Below are 21,450 nucleotides of genomic sequence, written 5' to 3'. Positions count from 1 at the left end.
TACAATGCTGCGGTGCTAGTGTAGACACTGCGGTCGATTACAGCGCTGCAATTGGCCTCCGGGAGGTGTCCCACAATGCCTGTTCTCACCTCTCTGGCCATCCGTTTGAACTCTACTGCCCTGCCCTCAGGTGACCAACCATCATCCCCACCCCGTACATTCCTTTGCAAATTTGAAAGTCCCTTTCCCGTTTACTCGGTGATGCATGTAGTGGTCTCAGCGCATCTTTCCAGGTGGCCATGCCTGTTCCACGCACTAGGCGTTCCCCCACTTGGAGCAATGCCAAGCTGCTGGACCTCATTGGCATTTTGGGATGGAGGCTGTGCAGTATCAGCTGCGCTCCACCTGTAGGAATTATAATACCTACGGACAGATTTCATGATGCATGATAGAAAGGGACTATGACCGGGACACATTGCAACGTAGGGTAAAAGTGAAGGAGCTGCCGAACGCCTACCAGAAGGCACGGGAGGCAAACCTCTGCTCCGGTGCTGTGCCCACGAGCTGCCGGTTCTGCAAAGAACTGGACGTGATACTCAGTGGCGACCCCACCTCCACTGCGAAGGACCCTGTGGATACTTCATTGGCTTGCTTGCCAGTTGAGAATGGACTGAGCCAGGAGAAGGAAATCTTGGCCGAAGAGGGGGAGGGGGACCCAGAGGCAGAGGATGACTCGGAGGTTAGAGATGCACATAGTCAGGAGCTCTCTTCTACCCCGGAGGAGCCTAACCAGTCACAGCAGACAGATCTTGGTGAAGCAAAAACAGGAGAGGAGGCCCTTGGTAAGTGGATCTGATTTTGGGAATTGCTGAAGCGAGTTGTTGGGGGCAGGAGGGTTGCAGAAAGCAGGCTTGTCTCCCACTGCATGCCTATTCTGAGCAGCGGAACAGGCTGTTGATAGACTCCCCCACTTCACGGGAATCTCCCCAGATCTCCAGGAAACTCTCGTGGAGATACTGGGCAATCTGCTTCCGCAGGTTCCTCGGCAGAGCTGCTTTGTTTTTTGCCCCATTGACGGTAACTTTACCATGCCACTTTGCTGTCATGGGCTGTGTGTGTGGGGGGGGGGGGGGACACCATTGCTGCACATAGTGTAGCCACATAGGGGCCAGGTGGAAGCCACAGGCTTGGAGAAGACCCGCCCTTGATTCCTGCTCACCCTTAGCAGCAAGATATCTTCCATAATGATCACCTCTTGTGGAAAATGTGGGGACAGGAATGATTTTCAGGCTGTCCCTACAGTGCTGGTTCTCCCCAAGAGCCATATGCCCAGTGTACAGCAGGGTCCAGGAAGAGTGATTTACTCGCCCCTGCAGCTACTCACCATTTTGGGGGTCCTATGGCTCATGTGTGCTTTCCTGGGGTCAGCCAGTTAGTGACAGATGTGTGAGTACTGGCTGTGTTTTAAAGCACTGAATCAGTGTTGTCTGTGTTGCAAACAATACTGCTTCTGTTAAATGTTGCATTTAAACTTCACAGAGATGACCTTGGGAGCCAGCCTCCCTCTTTGTTATTGGCAGCAGAACGGCTGCGCAGAATTAGAAAGCGGCCAAGAAGAACGAAGGAGGACTTTCTCCTTGAGGTTATGATGCATTCTGCCACTGAGAAACAGGAATTGAAGGAGTGGTGGGACAGCGAGAAGAGGGACCAAAAGGAGGATGGGGCACACCAGAAAGAAGCCACAGAGCAGCTCTTAAATATTATGGAGCGCCAAGTGGATACGCTCCAGGCAATATGAGCTCTTCAAACCGATCAGCTCCGTGCCCGCCCTCCCCTGCAGCCGGTGTCACAAAACTCTTTCCCATGCGCCCCACACACATTGCCAACACACTCTTATCAACCTCCTGGCTCCACTCTCTACCTGCAGCATTCCACTCCTCCCTCCTCACAGTCCAGCACTGTGAACTCCCACTACACTCAACACCCATCCCTCTGCAGTTTGGCCCTGCTGAAGTACAGCACCCGCTGCATTGTACTTCAAAGGAGAAGGTTGAGTGTCATCCCTGGACATACACAAATCTGTAGTTGTCCTGGGACCCCTCCTCCTCTTGAGACCTTTCCATCCCCCTCCCTGCTGATGATTTTTTTCATTTGATTCTCTACTCCGGTTGTTGTCTTTTAATAAAAGAATTATTTGAAAGCGATCTTTATTCTATTATGTGAAAGCAAAAAGAGCACTTCAAAGCAACATACAATTATGTTAAGGCCCTTTTCTTGCATCGTGTGCAGCAATCACCTCCTGGCATTACAAGCTCTTCGATCCCAAGCATAGCAACAAATAGTGGCTTTCAGCTTCAAATTGCTGCCTCAAGGGATCCCTGATCCTTATGGCCCCACGCTGTGCCCCTCTAATAGCCCTGGTCTCTGGCTGTTCAAACTCAGCCTCCAAGCGTTGAGCCTCTGTGGTCCAGCCCTGAGTGACGCTTTCACCCTTCCCTTTACAAATATTATGGAGCACACAGCACGCGGCTATAAGCATAGGCATATTGTCATCGGCCATGTCCAGCTTCTGATACAGCGGGGTTTTAAATGGCCAAATGCACACTCAACAGTCATTCCACTTGCTCAGACTGTTGTTGAACTGCTCCTTGCTGCTGTCAAGTGGCCCCGTGTATGGCTTCATAAGCCATGGCATTAAGAAGTGGGTGGGGTCTCCCAGGATCACAATGGGCATTTCGACTTCCCCTGCAGTGATCTTCTGGTCCAGGAAGAAAGTCCCTGCTTGCAGCTTCTTGAACAGGCCAGTGCTCCGAAAGATACGTGCGTCATGCACCTTTCTGGACCAGCCTGTGTTAATGTCTGTGAAATGCCCATGGTGATCCACAAGCACCTGGAGAACCATTGAGAAATACCCCTTGCGATTAATGTACTCTGTGGCTAGGTGGTCTGGTGCCAGAATTGGAATGTGTGTGCCATCTATCACCCCTCTGCAGTTAGGAAAGCCCATTTGTGCAAAGCCATTCACAATGTCACGCACGTTGCCCAGAGTCATGGTCTTTCGGAGCAGGATGCAATTAAAGGCCCTGCACGTTTCCATCAACATGACTCCAACGTTCGACTTTCCCACTCCGAACGGATTAGCAACTGATTGGTAGCAGTCTGAAGTAGCCAGCTTCCACAGTGCTATTGCTACACACTTCTCCAGCGACAGGGCAGCTCTCATTCTTGTGTCCTTGTGCCGCAGGGCTGGGGTGAGTTCATCCAACAGTCCTATGAATGTGGCTTTCCTCATGTGAAAGTTCTGCAGCCACTGCTCGTCATCCCAGACGTGCATTACAATGTGATCCCACCACTCGGTGCCTGTTTCCCGAGCCCAAAAGCGGCGTTCCACAGTAGTCAGCACCTCCGTGAATGCCACAAGCAATCATGTGTCGTAGTTACTATGCATGGCGAGATCGATGTCGCACTTCTCTTGCCTTTTTAGTTTAAGGTATAACTCCACTGCCACTCATGACGTGTTGGTCAGAGCGAGCAGCATACTGGTCAGCAGTTCGGGATCCATTCCTGCAGACCGAAAGAGGCAGGGCACGCAGTACACAAACCATTGAAAGATGGTGCCAAATGCGGATCGAAGCACAGGGATTGCTGGGATGTGAAGCAATGCATCACGGGGCTTTGGGACTGGACCCAGGATGGCCTGCGACCCCCTTCACCTTCCCACAAATCTTAGGGGCAAAAGAGAAAGAGGTGCTCTCTGGGATAGCCGCCCTGAGTGCACCACTCTGAATAGCGCTGCAAGTGCCGCAAGTGTGAACATGCTATTGTGCAGGCAGCTGTCAGTGTGAACACACAACAGTGGTTTTCTTTCTGTGCTCTCTTCTTTCTGTGCTTTCTGTGTAACTGCTGGCGCTGTAACTTTGCCAGCGTAGACCTGCCCTGAGTGATTTCAGCAGAGGAGGAGAAAGAGTCTGCATGGATTTCAGTTGGAGATTTCTGCAAGCAAGAGGAGGGAAGATATTATTGACGTGCTTGTCACCAGACTGTGTACATCTAGCAATCAAAGACTCTGAGACTCAGGTGAACTCAACCTAAGCTTTTGGGAGCTCTGAGTTACTTCTCACTATGTTTCTGTGGGGACTGACCTGTTTAGATTGAATTTGTTTTCTTTTATTGATGTTTCTGTGTCATAAAAATAAGGGGAAGGGTAACCACCTGTCTGTGTACAGTGCTATAAAATCCCTCCTGGCCAGAGGCAAAGTCCTTTCACCTGTAAAGGGTTAAGAAGCTAAGATAACCTCGCTGGCACCTGACCAAAATGACCAATGAGGAGAAAAGATACTTTCAAAGCTGGGGGGGAGGAACAAAGGGTCTATCTGTCTGTGTGATGCTTTTGCTGGGAACAGATCAGGAATGCAGTCTCAGAAACTCTGTTAAGTTAGTAAGTAATCTAGCTAGAAATGCATTTGATTTCCTTTTGTTTAATGGCTGGTAAAATATGCTCAGCTGAATGGAATGTATATTCCTGTTTTTGTGTCTTTTTGTAACTTAAGGTTTTGCCTAGAGGGATTCTCTATGTTTTGAACTTGATTACACTGTAAGGTATTTACCACCCTGATTTTACAGAGGTGATTCTTTTACCTTTTCTTTAATTAAAATTCTTCTTTTAAGAACCTGATTGTTTTTTCATTGTTCTTAAGATCCAAGGGTTTGGGTCTGTGTTCACCTGTACAAATTGGTGAGGATTTTTATCAAGCCTTCCCCAGGAAAGGGGGTCTAGGGCTTGGGGAGATATTTTGGGGGACGTCTCCAAGTGGGCTCTTTCCCTGTTCTTTGTTTAACACGCTTGGTGGTGGCAGCATAGGGTTCAAGGACAAGCAAAGTTTGTACCTTGGGGAAGTTTTTAACCTAAGCTGGTAAAAAAAGGCTTAGGGGGTCTTTCATGCAGGTCCCCACATCTGTACCCTAGAGTTCAGAGTGGGGAAGGAACCTTGACATTCTGTATAACTGAAGGTAATGTATGTGGATTATAAAGCAGCCATGTTATGCTGTTGAAATTAAGTTATGTTTCTTTATCATCATAAGATTTTATAAAATTGGTACTTAAGAATTAAGTTAATTCCCTTTTGTTCTTTTTGGACTTGATTGTAGGGAAGGTTGACCCTGTGCAATCCTTGCTAAAAAGAATGACTGAATTCTGGGTCTCCATATGCTTTTCTATGGGAGTTGTTTTTAGGCACTAGGAGAAGGGTAGTGAAGTAAACTCTAGCCCCACCCAAAGGTTATAGTTCCAGAGACCCCATGGGTCTGGTATCTACATGCTAGTTCACCAGAGTGTCATGCAAAGTCTATTACAAGCCTGTGTCACACTTGTCTTCATAATCTTTATGAAATGTATGTGCAGATAATAGGTAAGTTGATATGCATATATCTATAGGAAATTGTTTTTAAAGCCTTGACGTTAAAGGCAGGTGACCCAGGTTCCATCAGACAACAGGTAAGAGACACTTATCTCCCTGGCTGACCACTGTATATTGTGTATCTTTCGATGGAAGTCTATTTGCATACTTAGTTAAGTCCTAAGGAAGACATTCTGGGGACATCAGGAGAAGAAATTAACAGGAAGAGGTAAACAGAGGGACAGGGGACCCTGTTCACAGGTGAAGAACAAAGGACTGGTCTAATATATCTCGCAGTGCAGAGAGATGCGTAGGAATCCTTCATCTGGGGACATAAGCAGCCAGTGGGTTTGGTCTCAAAAAAGGTGAGTCTCAGCCATCCTTGTTGAAAAATGCTGTGAGAAGGACTTTGGCTAACCAGTACCTCATTAGACAAGAGGGCATCTTGATAAGTAAGTTAAGCTATAGAATGCATGTTATGATTTTGTTTTATATGTAACCCATTTGTTTTCAATATTTCTGCTTGCTATCATTTGAATCTCTGTTCTTTGTTAAATAAACGTATACTTGCTTTCTATATAGGAAACAAATCTAGTGCTATGTGTCAAGCAGAGCTGTGTTCTCTGCTGTAACTAGTAAGCTGTCATCTACTGTTCCTTTGGGTACAGAGGATCTGGGAATTCTGTTAGCATGCAGTGAATCAGGGGCTGGACTCTGCAGGCGGCTCCTTGGAGGGCACATGGGTTGGAGTGTGTCTGTTGCTAGTGACAGTGGAGCCTGTGTAGGCTGAGAGGGGAGTGATTGTGTTGCCAGGAGCTGGTGGAATCAGGAAGCTGACCCCTGGCAGGTACAGACAAGTCTTCAGAGGCATGCGTACGGGGTGTGCTGGGTGTGCCCAGGCACACCCTAATGCAGAGGTGGGCAAACTATGGCCTGCGGGCCACATCTGGCCCATGGGACCATCCTGCCCAGCCCTTGAGTTCCCAGCCGGGGAAGCTAGCCCCCGGCCCCTCCCCTACTTTTCCCCCCTCCCCTGCAGCCTCAGCTTGCCATGCCACCAGCGCTCCGAGTGGTGTGACTGGCTCCGGCTGGCGGCACAGCTCAGGGGCGGATTTACCAGTAAACACAGGGTGCCCTCGCATGGGGCCTCCCAACAACAGGGGTCCCCAGGGCAGCTCAGCACCGGCGCACCCCCGTGGGGGTGGGCCTGCACTGCGGGGGCAGGGGAGAGCAGGGAGGGAGGCTCACCTGCAGCCTCAGGGGAGCAGGCAGGAGGTGCAGGTGACGGGAGCGCTGCGAACGCCGGCCAGAGGACTCAGGAGGAGCACAGGGCGGTTGCGCAGCCGGCTGGAGAGAAGTGGCGATTTGAAGGGGAAACCGCCACTTCTCTCCAACTGCATGGCTGCCCCTGCTCCTCCTGAGTCCTCCACGCATGTTTGCAGGGCCGCATTCTGAAAGGGGCTTTAGAGGGGACAAGGAACGGGGGGGTTGGATGGGTCAGGGGTTCTGAGGGGGGCAGGAAGTGGGAGGGGGTGAATAGGGGGTGGGGGCCAGGCTATTTGGGGAGGCACAGCCTTCCCTACCCAGCCCTCCATAGTTTTGGAACCCCGATGTGGCCCTTGGGCCAAAACCTTTGCCCACCCCTGCCCTAATGTCTCAAAAAAAGTGGCTTTTTGTTTTAATTTAATCGCATGATACGCTCTTTTAGTTTTAAAGTATGGATTGTTGTATTATGCAATAAGCGCCGAATTGCATAATATAGATGTTGTAGAAATGTATAGAAAGCCTGCGTTCGCTCGCAGCATGCGTCCCACTATGTGGCTCCGCATTACCATTGGTCCTCCCCTCCCCCTCTGACTACTATTCTAGAAAATTCTTTGACCTATATAAGCTGCCGAGTCAGGCTTGCCTAGTGCAGTGTCTACAGTGTTTGTAATCTTAGTCATGTGTATTCTACTGAAATAGCATAACAAGCCTGTGGTTTGTTTTAATTCAATCGTATGATACCCCCTTTTAATTTTAAAATATGGATCGGTTCGTTGTTAAGAAAAGGAGCAGACAAACTGAATTATAATGAATGTGCTGATAGTAGTGCAAATACCTCGGACTCCTCGCTTAAGAACTTACATGAAGATAATGCCTCCACCAATATCCACTGCATGCAATAAACTTATTATGACCAACAGAAACAGACTTTGTCTCTTAGTTCAGGTCAGTGTAGTTCCTATTCAAAGCCATCAAACATTCCATCTGATGACCCGGTCTGTGATATTCCAAAAAATAGATTAGAACGCTGGTCTCGATTATCTAGAGGTCCCTATCAGCCTAGATTGAGCACGTTTCCTAGAAGTAAAATAGGGAATAAACAAAAAAGTTTTCAGTCCGATTGGTATGAAAAGTATAGGTGGTTAGAATATAGCCCATCAAAGGTCGCAGCATTTTGCTTTTACTGCCGTTTCTTCTCCTCTAATGATGCAGCAAACAAAGGTCACACTGATCCAGCATTTATTGATAAGGGATTCAGAAACTGGCATAGGGCTAATGAATGTTTTAAAAACCACCAACTGTCAAAATCTCATGTGTTCTTCATGGTCAAGTTTTAATGAAGGGAAACCTATTGATGTATTGTTGGATGAGGGCAAGCAGGCATATCTGTCTAAACAAGAAGAAGAACGGTGCCATAACCGAAGTGTAATGGAGCGATTGCTTGACATTGTTCTGTGTTTGGCCAAAGGTGGGAGACCATTCAGGGGTCACAATGAAAAAGCTGACACTTTTGAGAAAGGTTTAGTTCTAAATCTTGTCAACATGCTCCAAATATATGATCCCGTAATGGCAAAGCATGTGCAACAATCTCCTCGAAACGCTACCTCTCTGAGTAACCGCATCCCAAATGATTGAATTGTGGCCTTGCACAACATTGTGCAACAAAAGATTGTGTCTTCACTCAAATGGTCTCAATAATTGCCAACGACACTACTGACTGTGGACGCCATGAACAGATGTCCATTGTGGTGCGGTATTTTGACAATGAAAAACATAGTCCAGTTGAACATTTTGTGTCTGTTCAGAGACTATTAACAGTTGATGCTCAGTCTATTTTTGACCAGTTAAATGACATCCTTGGCATTCTTAAAATTGACTGGTCATCAGTGATTTCTGTTTTGATGGTGCATCTACTATGTCTGGATGTACTGCAGGAGTTCAAATGAAATGTAAAGAAAGAAACTGAAATACTCTATGTACACTGCTATGCACATTGTTTGAACCTCATCCTAGTAGATGCATGCACTTCAAGTAAACAAAACAGAACTGTCTTTGATTTTTTTGATGTTATTCAGACTCTTTATGCCTTCATGGAGGGGAGTCCTGTGCGACATGCAGTAATGGAGAAGATTTCACAAGAAGTAGGATCCCAGTTGAATACTTTGAAGTCGCTATCAAACACAAGATGGGGATGCAGAGCAGAAGCAGTGGCTGCTGTAAAACAAAACTACTCCATCATTTTACAAGCTTTACAAGAGATTATCAAAACAACTCGCCTTGCTGACACTAAAATAAAAGCCAGGGGCCTTATCCACGAACTAAATTCACTCAAGTTCATCTTTGCCCTTCTCATGATGCACCCTATTCTCCAGATGGTGGTAAAAGTGAGTAAGGCTCTTGAAGCTCCAAATCTCAACTTACTTACTGTAATGACAGGGGTGAAAAGCTTGCGTAACTCTTTGGCTGCGATGAGAAGTGGCCCAGAATATTTTCAATCTATTTTCAATGACAGTGTGAAAATGTGTGTAGAGAATGATATATCGATTCCCCCAGGTAAGAAGAGAAAACCATCCACTCGTATTGATGACACATTTGAGTCCCAGCATCACTTTGATGCCAAAGAGGAACAGGAGACAATAACTTCATTTTACCCACTCCTAGACTCAATGATTACTGGCACTGACCAGCGATTTGAACAGGAGACTTGTAAAATTGTGACTGCAATGGGAAAACTGCTGAGCTTAGACATTGGCAGGGACGATATGAGAATCATTGCCAACAAATTTAAAGTGTCCTTGGATAAGTTGGAAACTGAAGTCAGATTGCTTTGGGGTTATGATGGATCTATTCCTAAAGGTAGCACTATGAACACCACCAGAGAGTGGCTTGATTGGCTAAAGGAATCAGATTGGTCTTCCATGTTCCAGGCCTTTTACAAATCTATTCAATGCTTTGCGGTCTTACCTGTTACAAGCAGTTCATGTGAAAGAGCCTTTTCGAAACTAACACACGTAAAAAACAAACTAAGAAGTACAATGTCCCAACAGTGCCTTGACTCACTCATGATTTTGTACATTGAACAAGAATTGGCTTCGTCAGTTAATTACAATGATGTGATTGAGGAATTTAGGTCCATAACACCTGGTGAGCAATGTCTCATTCCCTAGGACAGGAAGATGAAGAAACCTTAATCTGTTTTGGTCAATTTGGGTTAGCTCATTATCTGGTTAAAGATAAAGACCATGAAAATTGACTGTATCTTTGTATAAACCTGGTTATCACTACAGCAAAAAATTGGTATTTTGTGTGTCATTTTTTAAGTAAAGTTGAGTTAATTTAAAAAAAATTAAGTTTAGTTAAGTTTTAGTTTCTTTAGTTTGTTTGATGAATAAAAATAATGTCCTTTATGATTGAGTATTCAATAAATGTTCGCCTTTAAAAAAAAATAAAATCCCTGGGTGCACACCCTAATGAAATGTGCTGCGCACGCTGATGCAAGTCTTCCTTATGTTAAGGGCAGATGGTAGCGAGGTGACCCCTGGGCAACCTCAGGAAGCATCACACCAACATGGAATATTGATCCTGTCAAACTGACTTGACATTTATGAGATCACAAGTTTGCTTGATTAAAGGTAATGTTGGTATAATATACTTGGACTTCTGTAAGGTGTTTGACTTGGTACCACACAACATTCTGATTAAAAAATTAGAACAATATAAAATTAATATGGCACACATTAAATGAATTAAAAGCTGGCAACCTGATAGGTCTCAAAGTGTAACTGTAAACAGAGATTCATCATTGTGTGGGTATGTTTCCAGTAAGGTTCCACAGAGATTAGTTCTTGGCCTTACACTATTTAACCTTTTTTCAAAGGCCTAGAAGAAAACAACATAAAATCATCAGCAATAAAGTTTGCAGACTAAAATTGGGGGAGTAGTAAATAATGAATAGGACAGGTCACTGGTAGTGTGATCTGGATTGCTTGGTAAGCGTGGCCCAATCAAACAATATGTGTTTTTAAATGACTACATGTAAATGTATATATCTGGTCTACAGTCTTTTTTCCTATACTTACAAGATGTGTGACTCTATCCTGGGAAGCAGTGACTCTGAAAAAGACTTGGGAGTCCTGGTGGATAATCAGCTGAACATGAGTTCCCAGGATGATGCTGTGGCCAAAAGGGTTGTGATCCTTGGAGGCAGAAACAGTAGAATCTTAAATAGGAGCAGAGGTGTTATTTTACCTCTGTTTGTTATTGGTGCAACTACTGCTGGAATACTGTGTCTAAATGTGGTGCCCAAAAGTCAACGAGGATGTTGATAAATTGGAGAGGGTTCAGGGAAGAGCCACGAGAATGATTAAAGGATTAGAAAACCTGCCCTATATGAAACATGAAAGGAGCTCCATCTATTTAGCTTAACAAATAAAAGGTTAAGCAGTGACGATCACAATTTATAAGTACCTACATGGAGAAACAAATATTTGATTACAGACTCTTCAATCTAGCACAGAAAGGTATAAAAGGATTTAATGGCAGAAAGTTGAAGCTAGACAATTTCAGACTGAAAATATGGGATATATTTTTAATAGTGAGAGTAATTAACCTTTTGGAACAATTTCCCAAGAGTCGTGGTGGATTCTCCGGCACTGGAAATTTTTAAATCAATATTGGATATTTTTCTAAAATACATGCTCTAGGGATTTATTCTGGGAAAGTGCTGTATGGCTCGTGTTGGAGAGAAGGTCAGAATAGATGATTACAATGGTCCCTTCTGGCCTTAGAATCTCTGAACCTATAAAAATTAAATTATTTTAACCAACTAGTAATTCAAATCAGCAAAACATATATCATACCATTCATACCCAAGAGCCTTCCCCAAAAGCCAAAACAAACAGATGAACTTTTTAGTATGCCAATAAGGTCAACAGATTTGGGGTATTTCAGAACAAATGAGGGTCTTCAGTCTCATTTCATTTGCGGCAGGTCATCTTTAAACTAGTGTGCCAAGGCTGGGGAACAGGAAGCCTCGGGACTACCGTACTGATGGAGATCAATAGAATAATATTACCAAAATCTCAAGAAAACGGGCTTTATCGGAACAACGTTCTCTCTGAAAGCCCTCTGAAAATCCTCCGGTTGCATTAGCCTCCGAGGACAGATCAACACAAATCTCTTGTCCCAATAGGACAGATGTGCCCTAGCTCAGGAGGTAATAGTTGGTCCCTGATACAGGTATAGCGTCCAATACTCTGCAAAAACAACGAGGAGTCCAGTGGAACCTTAAAGACTAACAGATTTATTTGGGTATAAGCTTTTGTGGGTAAAAAACCCACTTCTTCAGATGCATGGAGTGAAAATTGCAAATACAGGCATAAATATACAGGCACATGAAGAGAAGGGAGTTACCTTACAAGTGGAGAACCAATGTTGACAAGGCCAATTCAGTCATGGTGGATGTGGTCCACTCCCAATAATTGATGAGGTGTCAATACCAAGAGAGGGAAAATGGCTTTTGTAGTGAGCCAGCCACTCCCAGTCCCTATTCAAGCCCAAATTAATGGTGTTAAATTTGCAAATGAATTGTAGCTCTGAAGTTTCTCTTTGAAGACTGTGTTTGAAGTTTTTTTGTTGAAGGATGGCTACTTTTAAATCTGTCACTGAATGTCCAGGGAGATTGAAGTGTTCTCCTACTGGCTTTTGTACATTATCATTCCTGATGTCTGATTTGTGTCCATTTATTCTTTTACATAGAGACTGTCCGGTTTGGCCAATGTACATGGCAGAGGGACACTGCTGGCACATGATGGCATATATCACATTAGTAAATGTGCAGGTGAATGAGACCCTGATGGTCTGGCTGATGGGGTTGGATCCTGTGATGGTGTCACTAGAGTAGATATGGGGACAGAGTAGGCAACGTGGTTTGTTACAGGGATTGGTTCCTGGGTTAGTGTTTCTTTGGTGTGGTGTGTCAGGTTGGGGGGCTGTCTGTAAGCGAGGACTGGCCTGCCTCCCAAGGTCTGTGAGAGTGAGGGATCGTTTTCCAGGATAGATTGTAGATCGTTGATGATGTGCTGGAGAGGCTTTAGCTGGGGGCTGGAAGTGATGGCCAGTGGTTTTCTGTTATTTTCCTTGTTGCGCCTGTCCTGTAGTAGGCGACTTCTGGGTACCCGTCTCGCTCTGTCAATCTGTTTCCTCACTTCCCCAGGTGGGTATTGTAGGTTTAAGAATGCTTGATAAAGATCTTGTAGGTGTTTGTCTCTGTCTGAGGGATTGGAGAAAATGCAGTTGTATTTTAGGGCTTGAGTCTACAACTACCTGGGAAAATTCGGTGGTTGTCATGGTGGATAGGAAATCCAGACCTGTCTCAGAATATCATCTCTATGAAAAATTAAGGTCAGTGAGTACAATTAACCTTTGTGACGTCACTGCAGCACAACTGAAGAATGTAATCAGCTCACCCAGGCACTTTGGTGGATACTTGGTAAACTAAAACAAGTCCCATCCTAACCCCCAGCCCAGGACTCACACAGAAGACAGAAAAGCTCTCTCAGTTCTAGATATGGGCTAGGAGACCTCCTACACTTATGGCTGGATTCAGCCAGTAAGGGCACACTGCCTCCTTTCTAGGTCCCTTTGGTTCATGGGGCACTGAATACCCAGCTGTAGATAACTGCACCTTGATTAGTCCAACAGTGTCATCCAAACAAGTTTTAAGTAATACACACAAAATCAAAATCAGAGTCCTCATCCTTTACTACATCAGGAATGACCAGCATTTTATTTATCACCAACTGTTTCTTAGGGTATGTCTACACTACAAAATCAGGTCAAATTTATAGAAGTCGTTTTTTTAGAAATCGGTTTTATATATTTGAGTGTGTGTGTCCCCACAGAAAGTGCTCTAAGTGCATTAAGTGCAGTAACTCAGCGGAGTGCTTCCACAGTACCAAGGCTAGCGTCGACTTCCGGAGTGTTGCACTGTGGATGGCTATCCCACAGTTCCCGCAGTCTCCGCTGTCCATTGGAATTCTGGGTTGAGATCCCAATGCCTGATGGGGCTAAAACATTGTTGCGGGTGGTTCTGGGTACATATCGTCAGGCCCCCATTCCCTCCCTCCCTCCCTCCCTCCGTGAAAGCAAGGGCAGACAATCGTTTCGCGCCTTTTTTCCTGAGTTACCTGTGCAGACGCCATACCATGGCAAGCATGGAGCCCGCTCAGGTAACCGTCACCCTATGTCTCCTGGGTGCTGGAAGACGCGGTACTGCATTGCTACACAGCAGTCTGGTGCAATATGACTGGTAGCCGTCATCGTCATGTCCGAGGTGCTCCTGGCCACGTCGGCCGGGAGCGCCTGGACAGACATGGGTGCAGGGACTAAGTTTGGAGTGACTTGACCAGGTCATTCTCTTTAGTCCTGCAGTCAGTCCTATTGAACCGTCTTATGGTGAGCAGGCAGGCAATACGGATTGCTAGCAGTCGTACTGTACCATCTTCTGCCGGGCAGGCAAGAGATGAGGATGACTAGCAGTCGTATTGCACCGTCTTCTGCCGAGCAGCCATGAGATGTGGATGGCTTGCAGTCCTTCTGCACCATCTGCTGCCAGCCAAAGATGTAAAAGATAGATGGAGTGGATCAAAACAAGAAATAGACCAGATTTGTTTTGTACTCATTTGCTTCCCCCCACCCTCCCCGTCTAGGGGACTCATTCCTCTAGGTCACACTGCAGTCACTCACAGAGAAGGTGCAGCAAGGTAAATCTAGCCATGTATCAATCAGAGGCCAGGCTAACCTCCTTGTTCCAATTAGAACAATAACTTAGGTGCACCATTTCTTATTGGAACCCTCTGTGAAGTCCTGCCTGAAATACTCCTTGATGTAAAGCCACCCCCTTTGTTGATTTTAGCTCCCTGAAGCCAACCCTGTAAGCCATGTTGTCAGTCTCCCCTCCCTCCGTCAGAGCAACGGCAGACAATCGTTCCGCGCCTTTTTTCTGTGCGGACGCCATACCAAGGCAAGCATGGAGGCCGCTCAGCTCACTTTGGCAATTAGGAGCACATTAAACACCACACGCATATAACAGTATATGCAGCACCAGAACCTGGCAAAGCGATACCGGGCAAGGAGGCGACGTCAGCGCGGTCACGTGAGTGATCAGGACATGGACACAGATTTCTCTGAAAGCATGGGCCCTGCCAATGCATGCATCATTGTGCTAATGGGGCAGGTTCATGCTGTGGAACGCTGATTCTGGGCTCGGGAAACAAGCACAGACTGGTGGGACCGCATAGTGTTGCAGGTCTGGGACGATTCCCAGTGGCTGCGAAACTTTCGCATGCGTAGGGGCACTTTCATGGAACTTTGTGACTTGCTGTCCCCTGCCCTGAAGTGCATGAATATCAAGATGAGAGCAGCCCTCACAGTTGAGAAGCGAGTGGCGATAGCCCTGTGGAAGCTTGCAAGGCCAGACAGCTACCGGTCAGTTGGGAATCAATTTGGAGTGGGCAAATCTACTGTTGGAGCTGCTGTGATGCAAGTAGCCCACGCAATCAAAGATCTGCTGATATCAAGGGTAGTGACCCTGGGAAATGTGCAGGTCATAGTGGATGGCTTTGCTGCAATGGGATTCCCTAACTGTGGTGGGGCCATAGACGGAACCCATATCCCTATCTTGGCACTGGAGCACCAAGCCGGCGAGTACATAAACCGCAAGGAGTACTTTTCAATAGTGCTGCAAGCTCTGGTGGATCACAAGGGACGTTTCACCAACATCAACGTGGGATGGCCGGGAAAGGTACATGACGCTCGCATCTTCAGGAACTCTGGTCTGTTTCAAAAGCTGCAGGAAGGGACTTTATTCCCAGACCAGAAAATAACTGTTGGGGATGTTGAAATGCCTATATGTATCCTTGGGGACCCAGCCTACCCCTTAATGCCATGGCTCATGAAGCCGTACACAGGCAGCCTGGACAGTAGTCAGGAGCTGTTCAACTACAGGCTGAGCAATTGCAGAATGGTGGTAGAATGTGCATTTGGACGTTTAAAGGCGCGCTGGCGCAGTTTACTGACTCGCTTAGACCTCAGCAAAACCAATATTCCCACGGTTATTACTGCTTGCTGTGTGCTCCACAATATCTGTGAGAGTAAGGGGGAGACATTTATGGCAGGGTGGGAGGTCGAGGCAAATCGCCTCGCTGCTGGTTACGTGCAGCCAGACACCAGGGCGGTTAGAAGAGCACAGGAGGGCGCGGTACGCATCAGAGAAGCTTTGAAAACCAGTTTCATGACTGGCCAGGCTACGGTGTGAAAGTTCTGTTTGTTTCTCCTTGATGGAAACCCCCCGCCCCTTGGTTTACTCTACTTCCCTGCAAGCTAACCACCCTCCCCTCCTCCCTTTAATCATTGCTTGCAGAGGCAATAAAGTCATTGTTGCTTCACATTCATGCATTCTTTATTCATTCATCACACAAACAGGGGGATGACTACCAAGGTAGCCCAGTAGGGCTGGTGGAGGAGGGAAGGAAAATGCCACACAGCACTTTAAGCACAGCACTTTAAAAGTTTACAACTTTAAAATTTATTGAATGACAGCCTTCTTTTTTTTGGGCAATCCTCTGTTGTGGAGTGGCTGGTTGGCCGGAGGCCCCCCCACCGCGTTCTTGGGCGTCTGGGTGTGGAGGCTATGGAACTTGGGGAGGAGGGCGGTTGGTTACAGAGGGGCTGCAGTGGCAGTCTGTGCTCCAGCTGCCTTTGCTGCAGCTCAACCATACACTGGAGCATACTGGTTTGGTCCTCCAGCAGCCTCAGCATTGAATCCTGCCTCCTCTCATCATGCTGCCGCCACATTTGAGCTTCAGCCCTGTCTTCAGCCCGCCACCTCTCCTCCCGGTCATTTTATGCTTTCCTGCACTCTAACATTATTTGCCTCCACGCATTCGTCTGTGCTCTGTCAGTGTGGGAGGACAGCATGAGCTCAGAGAACATTTCATCACGAGTGCGTTGTTTTTTCTTTCTAATCTTCACTAGCCTCTGGGAAGGAGAAGATCCTGTGATCATTGAAACACATGCAGCTGGTGGAGGAAAAAAAAAAAGGGACAGCGGTATTTAAAGACACATTTTATAAAACAGTGGCTACAGTCTTTCAGGGTAAACCTTGCTGTTAACATTACATACATAGCACATGTGCTTTTGTTACAAGGTTGCATTTTGCCTCCCCCTACCGTGTGGCTACCCCCTCCCCCCGGCTAACAGCGGGGAACATTTCTGTTCAGCCACAGGTAAGCAGCCCAGCAGGAACGGGCTCCTCTGAGTGTCCCCTGAAGAAAAGCACCCTATTTCAACCAGGTGATCATGAATGATATCTCACTCTCCTGAGGATAACACAGAGAGATAAAGAATGGATGTTGTTTGAATGCCAGCAAACATACACTGCAATGCTTTGTTGTACAATGATTCCCGAGTACGTGTTACTGGCCTGGAGTGGTAAAGTGTCCTACCGTGGAGGACGCAATAAGGGTGCCCTCCCCAGAAACCTTTTGCAAAGGCTTTGGGAGTACATCCAGGAGAGCCGCGAATGCCAGGGCAAAGTAATCCTTTCACATGCTTGCTTTTAAATCATGTATAGTATTTTAAAAGGTACACTCACTGGAGGTCCCTTCTCCACCTGCCGGGTCCAGGAAGCAACCTTGGGTGGGTTCGGGGGGTACTGGCTCCAGGTCCAGGGTGAGAAACAGTTCCTGGCTGTTGGGAAAACCGGTTTCTCCGCTTGCTTGCTGTGAGCTATCTACAACCTCATCATCATCATCTTCTTCGTCCCCAAAACCTGCTTCCGTGTTGCCTCCATCTCCATTGAAGGAGTCAAACAACTTGGCTGGGGTAGTGGTGGCTGAACCCCCTAAAATGGCATGCAGCTCATCATAGAAGCGGCATGTTTGGGGCTCTGACCCGGAGCGGCCATTCACCTCTCCAGTTTTCTGGTAGGCTTGCCTCAGCTCCTTAAGTTTCACGCGGCACTGCTTCGGGTCCCTGTTATGTCCTCTGTCCTTCATGCCCTGGGAGATTTTGACAAAGGTTTTGGCATTTTGAAAACTGGAACGGAGTTCTGATAGCACGGATTCCTCTCCCCATACAGCAATCAGATCTCATACCTCCCGTTCAGTCCATGCTGGAACTCTTTTGCGATTCTGGGACTCCCTCATGGTCACCTGTGCTGATGAACTCTGCATGGTCACCTGCAGCTTGCCACGCTGGCCAAACAGGAAATGAGATTCAAAAGTTCGCGGTTCTTTTCCTGTCTACCTGGCCAGTGCATCTGAGTTGAGAGTGCTGTCCAGAGCGGTCACAATGGAGCACTCTGGGATAGCTCCCGGAGGCCAATACCTTCAAATTGTGTCCACAATACCCCAAATTCGACCCGGCAAGGCCGATTTAAGCGCTAATCCACTTGTCGGGGTGGAGTAAGGAAATCGATTTTAAGAGCCCTTTAAGTCGAAATAAAGGGCTTCATCATGTGGACAGGTGCAGGTTTACATCGATTTAACGCTGCTAAATTCGACCTAAAGTCCTAGTGTAGACCAGGGCTTTATCAATGAACTAAAGAAAGTGTATGAAATTCTGGCCCCATCAAAATCACCTTCCTTTCCCCCCATTTCTCCCAAGCTGCCACTACTATACCTGAACTTGGCTGAGTTGTCCCACCATGTTTGGTTGAAAGTAGCTATTTGGCAATTAAATAAGGATCTACAGGGCAGACTGGAAAAGTTATCACAAAATGTGAACCCCTCCCAAAGCATAGCCCCTTGCCACTAACAAAGTGTTTCAATTTCAGGATGTCTTCCATCCCAAAGTTCTAATCGCCTAATCTCTCCAACAACGTAAATCTTATAGTATTTTTAAAATAATTCAGTTTCTATTCCCATCCAATGGAGCTGTTTTCCATCAGATCCTGTAGGAAATTAGACATTTTATATTTAAACCCCTATGTCACTAGTTTCTGAACCTTTTCTGGGGGGGAGGAGCTTTACCCCAAGTTTCTGCATTAGCTTTTAATTTCATGATTTCTCCATGGCTTGAGAGTTCCATGATAAATGGTATTTACCTTCATGTGTGAGGTAAAGATGTGAACACAAACAATTCTAAAGGTAGCACATGGGTTTGAGTAAATATACCAATTAACAGTTAAACTCTGAAAGCCACATTGTTCCCTTGCATCCTGAGCTGAGGGATTTCTTTCTTGATAACTTGGCTTATATAAGAGTGATACTCCCAGTCTTCATCATAAGACATTGATCACGGAAGCTATTATCTATAATAATAGGGCCAGTTATAATAGTAATAATCATTTCATCTTAATTGCTCATTGTGGACTGTCATGGTATATAAGTGCCTCAGAAAGGGCAGTTTTTTTTAGCAAACTGTATTTTAGTATTGTGACATCCTTTTATTGCACAATTGCTAAACAAGTTAAAAGGAAATAGATAAAACTCGCTGTCTTCATCTTCAAAGACTTCATTATAATTAACGCACATGGAGAGCGATTCTTTGCTACTCAAACAATGAGGAGAATGTTTTGTTTGATATCCTTGTAACAGCAACAGGGACAGAATATTGGGACAAGGAGGTTCCATTAGGGCTTGACAGATGGAATTGGCCATTTGGGAAGGGGACAGCTGGGGAATGGTCAGTAGGAAATTGACAACTGTGAGGAACAGATGGATGCTAGGCAGCTGCAAATGACAGTTGTGAATGTTAGATATATGGGAACAACAGTTAGGAACTGGGCAGCTTGAGAGCGGGAAATGGGAACTGAGAAGTTAGGCATGACAGTAGGATGGCTGGAAGTGACAGTTGGGAATGGCAGGTGGGGCTGGGCATTTTGGGAGTGAGATTTGAGAGTGATAGTTGGGACTAGCAGATGGAAAATGGACAGTTGGAAAGAAAAGGAAAAAAAATGAAGAAAATGCAGTGACAACAGCAGAGAAGCCAGTGGGGAGGGAAAAATGTGAACCATCAGGAAGGAAGAGATAACAGAATTCATGGTAGAGTGTGTGTGACGAGGACACTGTCAGTTACATTCTAAAGAGCTGAAGAAAGGGAAAGGGCAAATGAAAAAAGTTAATTTCTAGTTAATTCTCTCACTGTGCTGAGGAAATGGAAAAGTGAAATTCTTTGCTGTTATACACTTCATTTAATTATGCAAATACAATCTCTTTCCCTGTCAAAAAATTATCTGTAAGGTAGTAAATTCTATTGAGAGTGAAACAAGTTCAGGTACAAATACAGCTAATAAAGTAGTTATTTATGTAACATAGTATGATGACTTGGGGTTCCAGCTACGATTAACAGGATAGGATCATTATTTTCAGTGGTGTCCCATTAGTAGTAGAAGGGATGGAATCTTGGTACTAGAAAATTCCATAGCTGTAGGAATCTGAGCAGCTAGACAGTGAAAATGGGGGTTGTGAAAAAAGTGGGACAGGGTCCCTTTGAAAAGAGAAAGGGAACAGATCATTAGGAAGGAATCAGTGTAAAGGGTGAGAGGGGAGTAGTGTCATAGACATGAAAGTGAATGAAAGGAAAAGAGTTGGTGGAGGATGTAGAGGAGGCTTTGCCTGGTCTGATTTGAGTCAGATATATCTTTGTCTGCTGAGCTGCCTTTGTGCATCAAATTTTCCTTCCCATTTTCATATTTCACTAGCCTCCACTGAAGAGAGAGGAGAAAAAAAGAAAGAAAGAAAGAAAAACAACAGAAAACATGACATGGAAAACATGGTTAAGGCAAGAAAAATGACAGAGAAACCCACCTAAAAAAATGAGTGAGATCCTGGTTATTATCTCTGACTGTTCTAAGAGTGAATTTCTGCCTGACCATTTTTAAAAATAGAAAAATAAAATCTATTTTCTCTTGTTGAATAAATTATTAGTTCTAAGACAACTGTTTTCTCTTTAGTGGGAGAAAATCCTTATATGTATATAAGGTGGCATGAGGATTTGTGGTTGTAGCCCGAGTAACAGAAAAGGGAACTCAGGCTGCAGAATGCCCCCATAATAAATAAAATAGCAATACTTTGCAATGGTGTAACAGTCACCATTTTAGGAAGAGGAGCTTTACAAACATTAATTAATTAATCTCACCATGCTCTTGTGAAGGTAGGTGAGCATTTTATTGTATCAATTTTAATGACAAAGAAACTGAAACACAGCTCCAGAAAGGCATTTAGACTCATACTTTCCATTGAAATTACTGAAAGTTAGGAGCCTAGCCTAGCCATATCTGTGGATCCGGGCCAGGGAGATGACTAGCTTAAGGTCACACAGCAAGTTTAAACCAAGAAGAGAACTCGGGTCTGTGCCTCAGAGATTGATTCTATAGCAAAATGTTACTCTCTAAAAATAGCAGCCTGGATTTCCCGGTGGAGGGTCTGTGACTGGTACTATACCAAACACACTTCCTTTCCAAGGAAATGGCTTTCTAACTGCCCAGCGCACACAGCCTAGAATCTGAGGGTCAAACCGAATTTCTTCCTCCTGGCCTATCCTCACCATCCGGGCTGTGCAGGACCAAGCGCCTCTCCCCGGCACGGGTGGGACCCCAGTGCGTTCACCCGAGCTCCGCACGCCCCTCCGGACACGGTGGGACTGAGCGGGCGGGAGTTCGCCCAGTCTCTCCGCAGGGCCGGCGGGACCCGCGAGGCTAGGGCGCCCCTCGTTTGCGGCAGGCTGTGCGCACAGGGGGCGGAGGGTCTGGGCCGGGGGCCGCAGCCTAAGCGCTTCGCCAGGAGAGGCAGGCAGGCATCCAGCCTGGGGGCGCCGCCCGGGCCCAGCGGCCCCTGCCCCGGAT

The 21,450-nt window shown here is 46.0% G+C and overlaps 1 protein-coding gene across 1 annotated transcript; it reads right to left on the bottom strand.

Moving 5' to 3' along the window:
- Positions 1–16,205: 16,205 nt before the first annotated feature.
- On the bottom strand, positions 16,206–21,407 carry LOC311527415 (uncharacterized protein). The gene is made up of 4 exons (XM_084641375.1): positions 21,153–21,407; positions 17,759–17,857; positions 17,257–17,662; positions 16,206–16,681 (listed from the first exon to the last, which is right to left on the bottom strand). The coding sequence occupies exons 1-4, from the start codon at positions 21,153–21,155 to the stop codon at positions 16,506–16,508; spliced, it is 684 nt and encodes a 227-aa protein (XP_084497501.1). The 5' UTR covers positions 21,156–21,407; the 3' UTR covers positions 16,206–16,505.
- Positions 21,408–21,450: the final 43 nt, after the last annotated feature.

The sequence above is a fragment of the Lepidochelys olivacea genome, assembly GCF_965140295.1.
Source record: "Lepidochelys olivacea isolate rLepOli2 genome assembly, chromosome: 10".
NCBI classification, from domain to species: Eukaryota; Metazoa; Chordata; order Testudines; family Cheloniidae; genus Lepidochelys; species Lepidochelys olivacea.
This window is presented reverse-complemented; position numbering and strand designations above follow the sequence as displayed.